The following is a 14543-nucleotide window of genomic DNA, read 5'->3' as shown; positions in this document are numbered from 1 at the left end:
AGCGCGTTGAGATAATGCCGCTTCGGCACTGTGGCTAATGCCGAGCCCCTTTGCGTGTGGGGGACCTCCACAATGAGTGCGTCCTCTGTCTGGGTCCGTGCTTACCGGGGTGGGCTGCACCCACTGCGAGCTCCTTTCCATCGCAGTGCTGCGCTCCCGCCTCGATACTTTCAAGAGGAAGGCTTCCCGTGCCCTCCCGCCTAAACAGCAGCAGAGCCGTGAAGTCGAGAGGCACCCTGAGACCGAGTCCACGCTGGCTCATCCCCCGCGTAATCCGTCTCCTTGCCGTCGTCCTGTCACCTTTGTTCATAAGGACCAATGCCCCCTGCCAAGTGCTAGCGGCATGGTTTCCTTTGGGTCCGGTGACACCGTTAAGCTGATGTCATTCTCTGAGGAGTTAGAGGATTGGGCGGTTTCGGATGACGACAGCCACGCCGCCGCCGCTGAAGAGCCCACCGAGTCACGTCAACACGACTCAGAGCTCATCCGCATCCTTACTCAAGCTACAGCGGAGCTCAATATTCAGTTGTCGCTGCCGTCAGAGCCTCAACTCAGCCATCTGGATGAGTGGTTCCTGCAGCCCGGGCATCGTCAACCATCCCGCCAGCAGCCTCTTCCCGGAGGTTCACCAAGAGCTCACTAAGTCCTGGCGCGCTCCTCACTCCACACCAAGCTGCCGCAGCTCGAGGAGTCTGACGCTTCCCACCTCTGCCCATCCTCGGCCGGTGGTTGGAGGTCAAAGATGAACCACCCTTTGAAGCCCTGCCGTCTAATATCAACCTTAGCGTCGAAATCCTACTCCGCCGATGGCCATGCTGCATCTGCTCTCCACACGATGACAGTGCTGCAAGTCTACCAGGCAAAGCTCCTTCGTGATATGGACGAGGCAGGCCCTGACACGTCATCCTTTGAGGACCTGCGCAGCGCGACTGACCTGCCCCTCCGCGCTAACAAAGTCTCCACTCAGGCTGTGGGAAGAGCCATGGCTAGCCTGGTTGTTCTGGAGAGACATCTGTGACTGAACCTGACAGAGATCAAGGACACGGATTGGGTTGCCCTACTTGACTCGCCCGTGTCGCCTTCGGGGCTCTTTGGCTTTGCTGTGGGAGGGTTTACCCAGCGCTTCACTGAGGCAAAGAAATCGTCGCAGGCTATGCGGCATTTCCTACCTAAACGATCTGCCTCAGCGTTTGAGACCGGCCGCCCAAAACCGCTGTCAGCTCAGCACCCCAAACCAGCACCAGCACAACCCCAGCAGAGAGCTGAACCAGAGGTTAAGCGCCAACGTCCTGCATGACCGGCTGGTCCACCTCGATGCCGCAGCCCCCGTCCTAGGATGAGCTGAGCTGGCAGCGGCGCCGGCGCCGCCTCCCTGATGAGAGTCTGAGGAGGAAAAGAGGCTATGGTCCCAATTCGGCCGGCCCGCACTGGAAAGTTCTGCGTGTTTCAGTCCCCTCGGGTGCTGGACACACCCTCGCTATAACAGCGAGAAACCAATTTTTACCTTTTCACGAAAAGAGCTAATTTCCTCCTCTGTACACACATACACATGGCTCACCGTCCATAAGCATATCGATGCTCGCTGTCAAACTTCACGTTTGGCAATCCACCCCCAGTATGCCCAGCTGGATTCTAAACGTGATCCAACATGGTTATTTACTTCAATTCGCTTGGAGACCACCCCGGTTTTGTGGCGTTCTCTACACCGCTGTCCCAGACGATCGCATGCAGATCCTCAGGGAAGAGGTGCGTTCTTTATTACTAAAAGACGCGATAGAGACGGTCCTGGCGGATCAAAGGGAATCAGGCTTTTACAGTCGTTATTTTCTCGTTACAAAGAAAGACGGCGGCTTCAGACCGATATTGGATCTACGCGTTTTGAATCACGCTCTTGTCAAACGGCCATTCAAAATGCTTACACCCAGATGAATCATGGCATTAATTCGACTGGGCGATTGGTTCATATCAGTGGATCTGAAAGACGCTTACTTTCACATTCCGATAGCTCTCAGACAGAGCGGCATCCGCATATTGAATTACCTCGACGACTGGCTTATTCTAGCCCAGTCGGAGAGGGAAATTATCGCGCACAAGACCGTTGTACTCCAGCGTTTGGAGAATTTAGGGTTCAAAATCAACCTCCAGAAGAGTTTGCTCACCCCCACGCAGCGGTTCGCGTTCTTAGGCATGACGCTTGACTCGATAAAGACGCGAGCATGGCTAACACCGGAACGCGCGCTCATGGTCAGACGTGAGGAAGCGTCGTTCAGAGCGGGTTCACATCTCCCTCTCAAATGATTCCAAAAAATGCTGGGTCTTATGGCAGCAGCATCCCCACTAATACCGTTGGGAATGCTGTTCACGAGACCGTTTCAGTTTTGGTTGAAAGCGAAAGTTCCGCCCCGTGCTTGGTTGTCGGGCCGCTTATTAATCAAAATCACGTACAGCTGCGTGAAAGCGGTTTCGATATAGACATCCCCTCACCTTTTCCTCCCGGGCACGGAGCTCGGCTCCGTGAGCAGGAGGAAAGTGGTGACCACGGATGCGTCTGCGACGGGCTGGGGCGCGCACTGCGACGGCGAACCCGCCTTCGGTTCGTAAAAACAACCAATTGTCTCAGCTACATATCAACCACCTCGAGAAGTGGGCGGTTATCCTAGCGCTATGACACTTTCAACCGAAACTCCAACATCAGCACGTTCTAGTACGGTCGGACAGTATGACGGTGGTCTCATTAATAAACCACCAAGGAGGTCTGAAATCTCGCTCCCTGTCCAGGCGTGCGAAACGGCTTTTATTATGGGCTCACGTGAACGTACGTTCGTTGAAAGCAACTCACGTACCGGGTGTAGTCAATACAGGTGCAGACATTCTCTCGTGCAACGTCCGCCACCGGGAGAATGGAGGCTGCATCCTCAGACGGTCGAGGGAATATGGACCGTCTTCGGCCGAGTGGAGATTGATCTGTTTGCATCAGACGAGAACGCGCATTGCCCGATCTTCTTCTCGAGACACCATGATGCCCTGTCGCAAACATGGCTGGCGTGTCTTCTGTACGCTTTTCTTCCAGTGCCCCTGTTACCACAGGTCCACAGGCGAGAGGGACAATATGGCATCCACAGCCGGAGCTATGAAATCTACACGTTTGATCTCTGAATGGCAGCCGTCACGCCTTTCAGGAAGAGTGTTAAATACTCTAACGGAAGTTAGGGCCTCATCTACCAGGTGCCTTTACGCTCAAAAGTGGTCTATTTTCTCTGACTGGTGCACGACGAAAAACCTAAACCCAAACACCTGTGAAGTGGAGCATATTCTCTCCTTTCTACAGGAAATGTTGGACAGCGGTCGCACGCCCTGGACGCTTAAAGTATATGTGGCAGCCATACTGGCGAATCACGCCCTTATCGCCGGTCACACCGTGGGAACACATGATCTTATCATTAAATTCCTCAGAGGGGCTTGCAGACTAAACCCACCGTGACCTTACACGGTCCCATCTTGGGATCTGTCCACGGTTCTGATAGCGCTGCACGGTCCCCCTTTCGAGCCTCTCGAGCAGGTGGACCTGCAAGCTCTCTCGTTTAAAACCGCTCTCCTCCTGGCGTTGGCATCGGTTAAACGAGTGGGCGATCTGCACATGTTTTCAATTGACCCGTCGTGTCTTGAGTTCGGTCCTAACGATAGCAAAGTGATCCTTATACCGAGAGCAGGATACATTCCTAAAGTCTTGACCACGCCATTTAGAGTTCAGGTGGTTTCACTTCTCACCCTCCCGCCGGCGGACGGCGAACAAACCCCGAACACGCTCTGCCTCGTCAGAGCGTTAATAATATACACAAACCATTCTGCCTCATACCACAAGTCAGATCAGCTGTTTATTAGCTTCACGCACCACACAAACAGAGGCTATGCAGTTTACTAGCTTGCAAGAATGGTTAACCGGATGCTTGTGAATATTGTTAATATGTTGGTCAAGCAGCCAGGCCAGCAGCAAACCAGCACTTACCAGTCTAATCCAGTATTAAAATTGAAGCTGGTATAAACTGGTTTTATGAGTTGTCACACAGTCTCTACCTGTTTAAGTAGGCGATCAACATAAAGTCACTCAAGACTTTATGTTGATGTTGAGGACACTCATCACAGAGGTCTTCAGAATTAAGACAAATATTTATGTTGCACTCATGCATTTGACAGATGCTTTTATTTAAAGGCTCTCTAAGCGAATCGGTGTGTTGATTTTTGAAATCAACATTTCATAGTTAACTCCTCCCCCTCCCCCTCCCTTCCGTGCTTTCATGAACGCGCCCAAACCCAACCCCCAAATCCTTCTTGGCATTTATTGGCTGGAACACTTTGTTTTTTTTTGTGGTGCAGGTTTGGCCACTGTGTTTATATTGAAGTTTGTAGAGCCTGGGCTGTCTACACAAATCGCGGTTTTTACAGTTTGATCAGCGGACAGGCAGCAAGCAGATAGTGAGGAGATGTTTGCTGTATTTAACAAAAAATGTTTTATGGTCTAAAATGCGTGAATTCGCTTAGAGAGCCTTTAAAGCAATTTAAGCTGTGTTCACATTATATATTTTATCTGTATGTGTGTGTTTGACTGCATGACCTTGCCATTGTTCACATCATACTGAATTGAGCTGAATCAAAGATTTCAGACCTAACTTTAAAAAGAAGTTGACGTGAATTATTTTTTATTAAATTTCAGATACACGAGTGATAAGCAGCCCAGACCCTGTGATAGATGGAGAAAAAGTGATATTAAGCTGTACAACCAATTGCACTCTGGATAACAAACATACTTACATCTGGTATAAGAATGGACAACAGGTAACAGATGGATTGACATTATTAAACAAGCTGTACCTGGACTCAATCAACAGTGAGGAGCTACAAGAGTATTCCTGTACTGTAAGAGGTAACACAACATCTCATCATACATCTGACGAAATTATATAAGAGAGAGTTTCAGTCCTTGATGCTGATTGGTTTATTCTTAGCTATGACATCATCACTGAGCTACTTTAAGTTTCATTGTGTGCAGCACTCATAGCTGATCATTAATATTGTAGCAGTTATAGTTTATCTGTCAAACACTTCAGTTTATCTCATAATGAAAGAAACATTTATGTCATTATTATTTTAATTTTATAGAAATTTGTTTTATCAAAAGATTTTATTAATTTGTCTCTGTGTCAGTCTGTAAGTCACGGGTTAAAGGTCATTGCTCTTCAGTTATGATGATATTCATAATGTAGCACAGCCTCTCATACCTGCATTCAGGTGATCTATCTGATAGATTTACTGTATTAAAGAGCCCCTATTATGGGATACACGTTTTAAAACATCCTTTTGTGTGTATGTGTGTATAAGTACATGCTAACGACATTCAAAAAGCACATACCTCAAAGAAAACGATGACGCGAGTTATCGTCTCCAACGTTCAAGGACTACAAAAAACGCTCGGATTGTAGGCAACAGTTTACTTCCTGGGATTGGTGACGTAGACAAGACCAACATTATCATGATTCCACCCCCTCTGCTGCGCTTGGCTACGCCCTCAAAACTGGGGGTGGAGGGCGCGAGAACGCTGAAGGGAACGGAAGTGGCGTAGCAGAGGTCGACTGGAGTTAGAGTGTGTATACAAACTGTTGTTGCATAATTAAAGATGTCTAGACGCTGTTTCTTTAGATGTGAGGGCAAAATGTCCCTTTATGGCCTTCCTAAGGCAGAGGACATCAGGATGCAGTGGATAAAATTCATGTTTAATACGGTTCCGGCACAATACAGTCAAAAGCTGTTCATATGTTCACGGCATTTTTCCCATGACTGCTTCGTGAACCGTAACGAATTTGAATCTGGTTTTTCGCAACGTCTTCTCCTGAAAGATGGATCAATTCCTACTTTGTTTGGATTACCCTGCACTTCTGGATCACAGGCTGTAAGTATCCATGTCTTTTGTTCACCACTTACGTTACCGGAGCTTAACTTACGTGCGTGTGGAGCGAGCGTGCAAGCTATTTATTGTATTGTAATATTGTATTTCATAAGCCACGTACCATATTTACCCACACGTATGTTGAATTATGTAGACTATCGGTTTTAACATGTTGTAATTCGTTTTTAAATGTTGATTTAGACGTGTTTACAAACTTGCTACCAGCTAAACTGTTAGCTTTACAGCTGTAGCAGCCGATCCTGTTCCCCTCGGAATGTCTGTTCCCCTTGTCGTTTTTTGTACACCCAGCTGTTTTTTCTTAATATTTATTTTATAGTTTTAATTGTTGTAAGCTGTATTAGGTTGTACAAACTCTGTAAATATGCTATACCATACAAAAAAAAAAAAACACGCAGATATTCTTGGGTACCTGCGCCTGCGCTGTCAGTAGAAACGCTTTATCGACTGGAAGGGGGAACAGACATTCCGAGGGGAACAAGATCGGCTGCTACACCCGGTAAAGTCAAACTCTTAAGTAGAGATGATATATTTTACTGTTGTATTTACTTAAAGCTGTAGCTATTTTAGATTTTGAAACAAAGTAAACACGTCCTGTGTGTTACTCTAATGGGGCATTTAATATGTAATGCGTGAACGTCTGGGTGCGTTATAGTCTAACGATAGTCGTTGTCCTCTATTGTTATGTCCTTTTGGCTGATTATATGTTTGTTTTATTTTCTATTTTCCAGAGTACATCGCAGCATGTACCCTACACTGTAGAAAGGAAACATGTAGAATGCCAAACTGATCCTCCACATGCAACATCAGTGGGCACACAGTATGATCAGTCAAAAAAACAGAAATCAGTCAGCACACAATTGTCCTTTGGTAAACTAAGGGACTGGCATATGAGGAGCAAAGGTATGTAACATATTTGAGGTATATAGCTAACAATACCACTACCAAAAATGTAAACTTAAATGTATGATTTTCCTTTCTCTCAGAAGGAAAATCAATTTATTAATTTTATTGCTAAAGCATTAATGGGTAAATTACCCCTCTATATTTCAAATTTGCTAATTTACCAGAATAGTGTTTACAGGACAAGGTCGTCAAAGAAAATACTATTAATTACTCAATTAACAAAAACAGCTATTGGTAAAAATGCTTTTTCAACATATGCACCAAATGTCTGGAATGAACTCCAAAATACTTTAAATCTAGTATCACTTCAATCGAATGATTCTTTTAAAAACCTTTTAAAGTCAACTCTGACTGAACAATGCAACTGTTTTTAATTGAGTATCTTATACAATTATTTTACTATGTATAGTGTATAGAGATTTGTGCTATATCATGTAATTTATGTTTTGTCTGTTATGTATTGTAACTTGGCCGCCATTCTTGGCCAGGACTCCCTGGAAGAAGAGTTACTGTAACTCAATAGGACCTTACCTGATTAAAGAAAGGTTAAATAAAATAAAAAATAACTGATGATAAAAAGTTTTTTTTCTCTGCATTATCGTAGGATCCCAGGCAGCAGTGTTGTGTCACAGTGTTTCCACTGAAACAACATCAGCGTACGCAGATTTCCCATTCGGATTACAATCTCCAATCTCTTCAACACCTATGAAGACCTCTGCTTTTAATCCAAAGAAAAGACGTCGCATAGAGTTGGAGGAGGAAGATACTGAGAGCGAAACACTATGTGAACCTCACGACACCACATATAACCCAGAAGACACAGTTGTTACTGAAGAATCAGAACTGTCGTAAGTTCAATATATACAGTATGTTATAATGTAATTTTGAAAATCATAATGTACATTTATTTAAAATTGTGTTATTTTACTCATCTTTTAGATTTGCGCAAAGTTCCTCATACAATGAAAAAAAATACGTTGTATTTGAAAGCTGCCTCCGAGACTTGTTCGACATCTGTCCACTTTGCCGGAGGAAGTGTGATGTTCGTCAACGGCAACAGGGAACTTTTGTGGCATTCAGTCAACTTTGCTCAAACTGCAGTTACAACAAACAGTGGAATAGCCAGCCCATTGTTGGAAGTACACCTACAGGAAATCTTCTTCTGTCTGCTGCAACGTATTTCACTGGTAATTCAGTCATCCAGATAGAAAAGGTATTTATATAACTATTCATACCACATTACATAGGAAATTATATGTTTGTATTAGTAGATATCAAAATATTTAAAATTAATAATAATAATAATAATAATAATAGTTTTATGTTTAATGTAATACTTTCATATTTTTGTATTTGCAGGTTTTCCGTGCCATGAATCTCCAAGTTTTTCAATATGACACATTCAGGAGACATGCAAGGAATTTGTTGGAACCCGCTATTGTCCACAAGTGGAAAACAGACCAAGCGAATATGCTTTTGGAGTTGCAGAAGAAGAATAAAATTGCAATTGCTGGAGATATGAGAGCAGACTCACCAGGTGAGACCAGAATTTCATAAATTGCCTCAACAAAACATTTTCAAGCATACTACTTAGATATTTATGTTTTTCAATGTTCCCATCTTTGTTCTTTTTCTATAGGACACTCAGCAAAGTATGGTAGCTACACTCTACTCGACTTGAACACCAACACCATAATCGACCTTCAGCTTGTCCAGGTGTGTTATATATTCTTTTAAAAACTTTGTCTATATGTGAAGATTTTTTGTCATATCTTGAAAAATTGTATACTCCTTAGAGCAATGAAGTTGGAGGAAGCTATCACATGGAGAAGGAGGGCCTGAAGCGTTCCCTAGATCTTCTGGATTCAAATGGTCTGATGGTGGACTACATTGTGACTGACCGACATCCACAAATCCAAAAGTTTTTGAGAGAACGCTGCATTACACAATACTATGATGTGTGGCATTTTGAAAAAGGTAAACATTTATTTTTGGTGTGTTTATAAACAAGTCTATATTACTGACACAATTCTTTGCGTCAAACAATACTTTAGAAAAGTTTAACATAGCTTTTGATTTCTTAACAACTTTATTTTTATCAGGTTTGTCAAAGAGACTAGCCCTTCTGGCAGAACAAAAGGGCTGCGAGGTTTTAAAGAAATGGTTGCGCAGTATTAGAAATCATGTTTATTGGTGCGCAACGTCTTCAACTTCTGGACCTGAGAAGGTGGCCAAGTGGAACTCCTTGATAAACCATCTTCAAAATGTGCATGTCCATGACGACCCTACATTTTCCAAATGTGAACATCCGGACCAAGAGTCTACAAATTCAACGAAATGGTTAACACCAGGTATGTTTTTGTCTTTATTTAGTAAATACTTGTCTAATTAGTCTAATACATAAAAAAATCACTAATTCACTAAAACGCATCCAGCTGGAATATCTGTGTGGTAATAATATTCTGTTTGTTTACTGTATAGTTTGATCGGTGAGATAATCAAAATTATTCTTTCTGTTGTTACCCAAGGGTCAATGGTTCTACATAAAGTAGAAAAAATCTTAGTCAATAAGAGAGTCCTCAGGGATGTCGGGAAGCTAAGCCATCACCATCAAACATCATCAGTGGAGGCCTTCCATAGCCTGATTCTTCGATTTGCACCCAAAAATGTGGTCTTCCCATTTATTGGAATGCTGTGCAGGTATTTAAAGTATTCTATTAATTGTGTGAAATAAACTAGTATTTACATTTACAATAAATGTATTGCTTGTTATGTTTTTACAGATTGTACCTTGCAACCATGCATTATAATGAAAATGCAGACCGTGAGCAAGCTGTAACCAAAGCAGGAGAGGCAAAGTTCAAGGTTGTGTTCCCAAAATCTAAGAGAGGGGAATGCGTCGCAAGGCCAGTAAAAACACAAGCGACATACTGTAAGCAGTAACATTTTTATTTCAAATATATTAATTAAATAAATGTACAAACTGTATGAAGCTGTAAAATAAATGATCAAAACAAAAGATTTACTGTCATATCTTTACAGTTTATGTGGATGACCTGATCAGGCTTGTGTTTGACGAGGTGCTTGAGGACCCAGCTCCATTTGTTGAAAAGCTGAAGGAAATCCCGATTCCATTGGACCTGGCATCACAATTCGAGAGGCCTTCTAAGGAGGACGTGATTGCACGCCATCTCACGCGCTTCAGTTTAGGGGTGGTCGGAAGCCGACATACCGACCATCCTGATCGGGAAACTCCAAGCGGATCCTAAGAACAACACACGATGGGATGACAACTCTATTGTGTCGTCCTAGATAGCCCCAACACCAGCTGACAAAGCTTCGATACGCTGTGTATCTGTAACCTCTGTAAGCATTAAAATGGACAATTATTCAGAGGAGAACAATATAGGATATAGTATAGTATATTATAATTACTAAAGCATGTTTATTTGAATATTTTTACAATTTTAATATATTGCAATAAAAAACTTTTGGCTGAGTCATATGTTTTTTTCAAGTTACATCTTTTGGGTACTTTGTTACTATAATGCTACTTTAGTGTTATTAGTTAAAAATGTAGTAAAAGTTGTGAACACTTACTCCTCTAGTGTTCTGCGCCTCAAAGGCCCATAGTCGGTACTATAAATGTTGTGGATGTTCTGCAGTGTGTAGGGATTAAGACAGTTTGGTTCAAAACCTGGATGATGAATCATGCAGGTAGGAGGTTCTGGAACCTGTTGCATTCTCCTTACAACCTAATAAGTAAATATATAGCACTTATATGTAAGCAGTGTTTTATAATAAACGTTATTACAGTAAAATAATGTAGAACTAACAAATTAAGTCATTTAAATTCATATATTACTATATGCCACATATGTGTTTCCATATAGACCAATTCAAATGATGTAAAAAACATTGGCTAGAAACACTTCCTGTTACAGTTTGTGACAATTATGTTTTTATTTCACATATATTATCTTTAAGATGTTTGTTTAACTTCAGTTAATTCAGGTTTATATGTTCTGTTGAAATGGTCTATAGTTTGCAAAGTAATGTAATACGTTATAATTACCTTTGGAATCTCTTTGCAACACAAGTTTTCAGCCTCGTTTGGCATTCTGGCACAGTTGCCACACAAACACCTAAACAAGTTAAATGCAAACTCGAGTTTATTGACGGACATCGTTTTAAACGTGATATTTTGACGTTGCAGTTACTGTACAATACATCCTTATTGTTAGGCGGCTGAGGGAATAAAAAATTACCATTGAGAAACGTTCTGCAAAAGTCTTGCTTGCGGAGGTGTTGCTGTAACGGCCGTCTGCTCATCTGAACTCTCTGGATCGGACTCGGGCTCGAACTGGTAAGGCAGTACAATCGCCATTGTTTCTGCAATCTGCATGTAGCTGTTCACGTACTTTCGTGCTCTCTTTAGGACCGGGAAACCTACGCGAAGTCAGGGGCGTATCCTTTCGAACATACGCCGAACCCAGTTGACCAATAACAGTTGAGTAGGCCATCTGACCAATCAGAGTACACTAGACATTTTTGGAGGCGGAGACAGGAACTGAATCCAACCGTTTCAGAAAGAGGGCAAAATTGGTGAGGTATGTAGGCAGTTTATAAAAATAATATTGCATTAATTAATTGTTTTAATCAAAAATATTTACTATGGGAGACCTATTTATACAGTAAGGTGCCCATTTAGGGGCATAATAGGTACACTTTAATTTTAACATCATGAGTCTTTGTCATTTAAGATGAAGAGTAAAGTTATGTTCTGAATTTTTGGGGGTTTGTCTTTCTTCAGATTCAATGAACAAAACCAATGAAACAATTTACAGAAACAATGAAGAAATGTACAAAGCCACTGAAGCAGTAGTGTACAGTTCAGTGTTTGTCTCTCTGTTGGTGTTTCTGCCTCAGTTTCTCATTATAGGAGCTGTATGGATCTGGTAAGTAAAATATCAAGTAAAACTCAAAACTTCATACATACAGTGAATATTCTGATATGAATTCAGATTGTAAAATTGTGAATTTTGACCCTACAGGTTTTTCATCAGCATGAATAAATTGAACTCATCTAAAAACAAAACTGATGACAAACAAATAGAGGTGAGAAAATCTGTATATTTGTATGTTAAATAAACTAATGGTCAGATTTTTTAACATTATCTCTTTCTGTGTGGCGGTCCATCAGAACTACTGGAGTGATGTCACCACTCTCTTTATGACATCATCACCTAGCAACAGTCTCACAGCAGTGACATCAATGACATCACTTACACATATTTTCTATTATTTTGTCTCTTCTAGATGTCGACTCTTCAGTGTATTTAGGTTTCATTCAGGACTCAGTAGAAAATCTTTTGTTTATTCTGCACTCTGGTCATGAATTAATCTTCAGAATATAACAACAGCTTGATCATTTTATTAACATGGGAAAGTTTTAAGCACTGAGTTATGCTTATAAAGTAAATTTTACGTTATAAGAAAGTTATTGCTATAGGCTTGATTTTTACATTACATTTTAGTATTTACAAATATTATTAAGAGTCCTTTATATTAGTGCATCTAAATTTTGTTAAATTTGTTTTTATTGTACTTTTTACTTGAGGTGTGGCTTCTCTGCTGTTTCTTCCACAGGTTGGGCACACCTAATGATTTTTCGCACAGATTATGAATGTAATTTGATCATAACGACTGATCATGCAAGTGTTTCCTCAGCGTTATGGGCTTTCTTGGTTAAATAAAGATTAAATAAAATAGATATAAAAAATCCTTGATTCTGATTGGTCAGTAAGTGTTTTATAAATAGCAATGCATTTGACATTGTGCCATATTATTATTATATCTGAATATAGTCACAGGTTGCAGCCCATCATCATCATCAACAGCACTCTTCAGCTATGACTCTATTAACAGTGACTCCTCTCATATATGTGTCTGTGTTCAGGTGATCTGTCTGATAGATTGACAGTATTAATTTCCTAATGATGTCCCCAGAGGTAACATATATAACAAGAACAGTATAGGACCTAGAACTGATCCCTGCTCTACGCCATATCTAACCGGGGCGTGATACGACTCTTACTCATTTACATAAACAAAGTGGTAGCGATTGGTTAGATACGATCTAAACCATGCTAACGTCTGACCCCTGATGCCAACATAGTTTTCTAGTCTATCGAGTAAGATTGTTTGATCTACGTGTCAAAGGCTGCACTAAGGTCTAGTAATATAAGAATTGAAACTTCACCACAATCTGATATTAAACCGAGGTAATTTGTGACTATAAGCAGTGCTGTCTCTGTGCTAGTGGGGCCTGAATCCTGAACTTTTTATACGTACTATCATTCACTAAGAATACACAGAGCTGCATTTTAGAAAGAAAATGGAGATTTGAGAATGGTCGAAAACTGTTGAAACGTATCCTAGTTCTAACGATTAGTTAAAATATTTAGTACTGGAAATACTTATTTTAGTTATCATGAAATCAGAAAAAATCCAAAGGTCTCAAAAATAGCTGAAAAAATTTTTTTTTTGGGAAAAATTAGTTAAGTGCTCTTTGGTGTAGGGTATACAAAACGTGAAAAAAAGGGGAATCCGAGGTACTCTTCATATATCAAAAAGTAAAAAGCCTTTATTTAAATATGGCTATAACATTAAAAACATATAACAAACAACAACAAACAATCTTCACTTAAAAAGTCAGCTAATCACAAACACCTGAATGACATTACAAAGGTAATGAATTCCCATATGTAAAACATTGCAAGAAAAGACCACTAGATGGCAATTACACTAGAGTAAAGACACCAATAGATAGAACTCTTTAAAAAAAAAAACAATTACAAAAAGGGACTAAAGTCAATTTCATCATTGAGTGCTGGGTATGTCATAGCCTGCAAATTATATATATAAAAAGTTTCTCTTTGTAGTAGTACTCTTAATCTATCACCACCCCTAATGTTCTTTTTAATTGTCTCTAGACCTTCAACCATTAAACCATCTGGGTTGCTATTATGTGCACTGTAAAAATGTTTGGCCATTGGGTAATCAAAATTTGCCTTTTTAATAGCATTCTTATGTTCTGAAATTCTGTCTTTAAGATGCCTCTTTGTTCGGCCTATGTAAAAGCAACCACATGTACAAGATAAACGGTAGACTACAAAAGTGGTATTGCAATTAATGGATGATTGTATGTTATATGTCTTATTAGTTTTAAAATCAATAAACTGTTTACACTCTTTAATGTTTGAACAGTGGTTGCAAAATCCACATTTGTACGTACCCAATATCTGTCTGTGAAGCCAAGTGGTCTTTTTGCTCACGCTGAGATGACTAGATACTAGTTTGTCTCGAAGAGTAGGGGCCCTCCTAAAACTAATTTTGGGGGGCGCACGAAAAACTTCTCTAAGGATAGGGTCACTTTTCAATAGATTCCAGTTCGACAAAATTATACGTTTTATTGGATTGGCTAGACTGCTGTATTTAGTAACAAAATAAACTTGCTCTTGACTGGATGATTCTTTTTTCTTTTTTCTAAACAGATCTGATCTTAAAGAAGAGTGAGCTTTTTTGTTAGCAGTCTGTACTACCTCTGTTTTGTAACCCCTCTGTGTAAAACGATTTGTCATAATTTTGGCCTGCTTTTCATACTCTTGATTTTCAT

At 40.9% G+C, this 14543-nt stretch overlaps 3 protein-coding genes across 4 annotated transcripts in view; all 3 read left to right on the top strand.

Annotated features, from left to right (window-relative positions):
* Positions 1-14543, top strand: part of LOC141359642 (uncharacterized) — a 252291-nt gene that overhangs the window by 56920 nt on the left and 180828 nt on the right. The gene's annotated exons all lie outside the window — the stretch shown is intronic.
* The window catches only part of LOC141359291 (uncharacterized), an 88627-nt gene that overhangs the window by 69147 nt on the left and 4937 nt on the right, over positions 1-14543 (top strand). For both annotated transcript variants that reach the window (XM_073861501.1, XM_073861500.1), the window contains 3 exons: positions 4712-4921; positions 11679-11823; positions 11920-11983. In XM_073861501.1, the coding sequence (XP_073717602.1) occupies positions 4712-4921; positions 11679-11823; positions 11920-11983 (419 nt within the window). The remainder of the gene's footprint in view (positions 1-4711; positions 4922-11678; positions 11824-11919; positions 11984-14543) is intronic.
* On the top strand, positions 5398-10366 carry LOC141359598 (uncharacterized). Its single transcript, XM_073862314.1, has 11 exons — positions 5398-5944; positions 6691-6862; positions 7470-7713; positions 7805-8078; positions 8225-8402; positions 8505-8581; positions 8662-8842; positions 8968-9216; positions 9394-9565; positions 9649-9797; positions 9908-10366. Exons 1-11 carry the CDS (start codon positions 5672-5674, stop codon positions 10132-10134), a joined length of 2196 nt encoding a protein of 731 aa, XP_073718415.1. The 5' UTR covers positions 5398-5671; the 3' UTR covers positions 10135-10366.

Source organism: Misgurnus anguillicaudatus, chromosome 23 (assembly GCF_027580225.2).
Source record: "Misgurnus anguillicaudatus chromosome 23, ASM2758022v2, whole genome shotgun sequence".
NCBI lineage: Eukaryota > Metazoa > Chordata > Actinopteri > Cypriniformes > Cobitidae > Misgurnus > Misgurnus anguillicaudatus.
This window is presented reverse-complemented; position numbering and strand designations above follow the sequence as displayed.